The 1,394-nt window shown below is 65.4% G+C and overlaps 2 protein-coding genes across 7 annotated transcripts in view; one reads left to right on the plus strand and one right to left on the minus strand.

Moving 5' to 3' along the window:
• Nucleotides 1-1,394, plus strand: part of CYBC1 (cytochrome b-245 chaperone 1) — an 8,573-nt gene that overhangs the window by 2,840 nt on the left and 4,339 nt on the right. For all 6 annotated transcript variants that reach the window (XM_014586711.2, XM_014586709.2, XM_014586712.2 and 3 more), the window contains exon 5: nucleotides 855-951. In XM_014586711.2, coding sequence (XP_014442197.1) covers nucleotides 855-951 — 97 coding nt within the window. The remainder of the gene's footprint in view (nucleotides 1-854; nucleotides 952-1,394) is intronic.
• Nucleotides 1-1,394, minus strand: part of HEXD (hexosaminidase D) — a 28,170-nt gene that overhangs the window by 585 nt on the left and 26,191 nt on the right. The gene's annotated exons all lie outside the window — the stretch shown is intronic.

The following is a 1,394-nucleotide window of genomic DNA, read 5'->3' on the forward strand; positions in this document are numbered from 1 at the left end:
GAGAGGAGAATGGAGGAGAAGGGATTGCGGCGTGGCCATCCCCCCTGGGGGGTGATCTCTCGCTTTCTGTCTCTCTGTTTCTGTCTGTCTGGCGAGCGCACGCACCCTATGGCACAAACCTGCAGCCCTGAGTGGAAGGAGCCGTGCTTGGAGGGGCGAAGATGGCGACCCTGGGTTGATGTGACAGTGGAAACAGGAGGGGTGAGGAGGACCGAGTGGAGCAGCAGTCACAGAAGCCAGGCCAGGCAGGCTAGCTACTCTAGGGCACTCGCCAGCCTCTGTACAGCTCCCCCCGGCTCTGGGTGAGGGTCTGGCGGCGGGTGCTTGCCTTGCTAAGGAACAGCTAGCGGAAGGGTTCCGGCGACAGAGCAAGGACAGGCTATCAGTCTGCTTGGGAGAGGGGGCAGCAAGCGTAAGGGACGCCAGCGGTGGAGGTCGTCTGCCTCCTCGTTCCAAAGACGAGGAAGCAGGCTCTGGGGCTCAGTGCCCCCCTTACTCTGAGGCCTCCCCCACAGTGCTTGCTGCAGCTCGACCTGGTCCAGGGCTGGCTGTGACCTCTGACCTCTCCTTAGTGCAGGAGTTGCCCGAGTGCAGGGCGCTGGTCTGCCTTCCCGGGGGCACAGGAGCCCATGTCTTTCCCAGGTGTCCCCACCCTATTGCTCTGCGTGGGGCTTGTAAGCTGCGGGGCCTGGTGCCACCCTCTGAGCCCCTGTGCTCCTGCAAGGAGGGCGACCACCTGGCCCGCAGGAGCCCGGGTCAGCCCCTGTAGCTTTGGGTCTGACAAGAGGCCCTCCCTGTGTGTGCTCCGGTGAGACCCGGAGGTTTGCACACGGCCAGCGCACACTGCTCTCCAGGAAGCCATCTTTGACAAGAGCACCGGAGAGGTCGTCCTGAAGACATTCAGCCTCTACAGGAAGCTGCTGACTCTCTTCAGAGCCGGTCATGACCAAGGTGCGGCGCGGGCAGCTGGGTGCCAGGGTGCCTGTGTGACCCTGGGGGGCAAGGGAGGCCTGGGAGGCGTTTGGCTCCAAGTGTCCGCACACAGCCTGGCCTACGGGGTTGGGTCCAGGCAGGCGCCCTGGCGGCAATGCCGGGGAACGTGGAGCACCCTCCGTTGAGACCAGGCTACCCTGCCCCCTCCTGCCCAGGTGCTCCCGGCAGGCAGCCGGCTGTGTCGGGGGCCAGGCAGGCTGAGTCCCGCACTGAGTGAAGCAGCTGTAAGCCTCTCCACTCCAGAGGGGCTGCCTGGCTGCTCCCAGACCCTGGCCATTTCCCGTCTGTGCTGGGCCTGCGAGGAGAGGCTGGGCAGGCCTCACCTTCTCGGAGCTGTCCTGCAGGTCCCCACAGACGCCCAGACCCCGCTGTCTGCTGGGTGGGGCGGGGCAGGTGCAGAC

Source organism: Tupaia chinensis, unplaced genomic scaffold, assembly GCF_000334495.1.
Source record: "Tupaia chinensis unplaced genomic scaffold, TupChi_1.0 Scaffold000159_1, whole genome shotgun sequence".
NCBI classification, from domain to species: domain Eukaryota; kingdom Metazoa; phylum Chordata; class Mammalia; order Scandentia; family Tupaiidae; genus Tupaia; species Tupaia belangeri.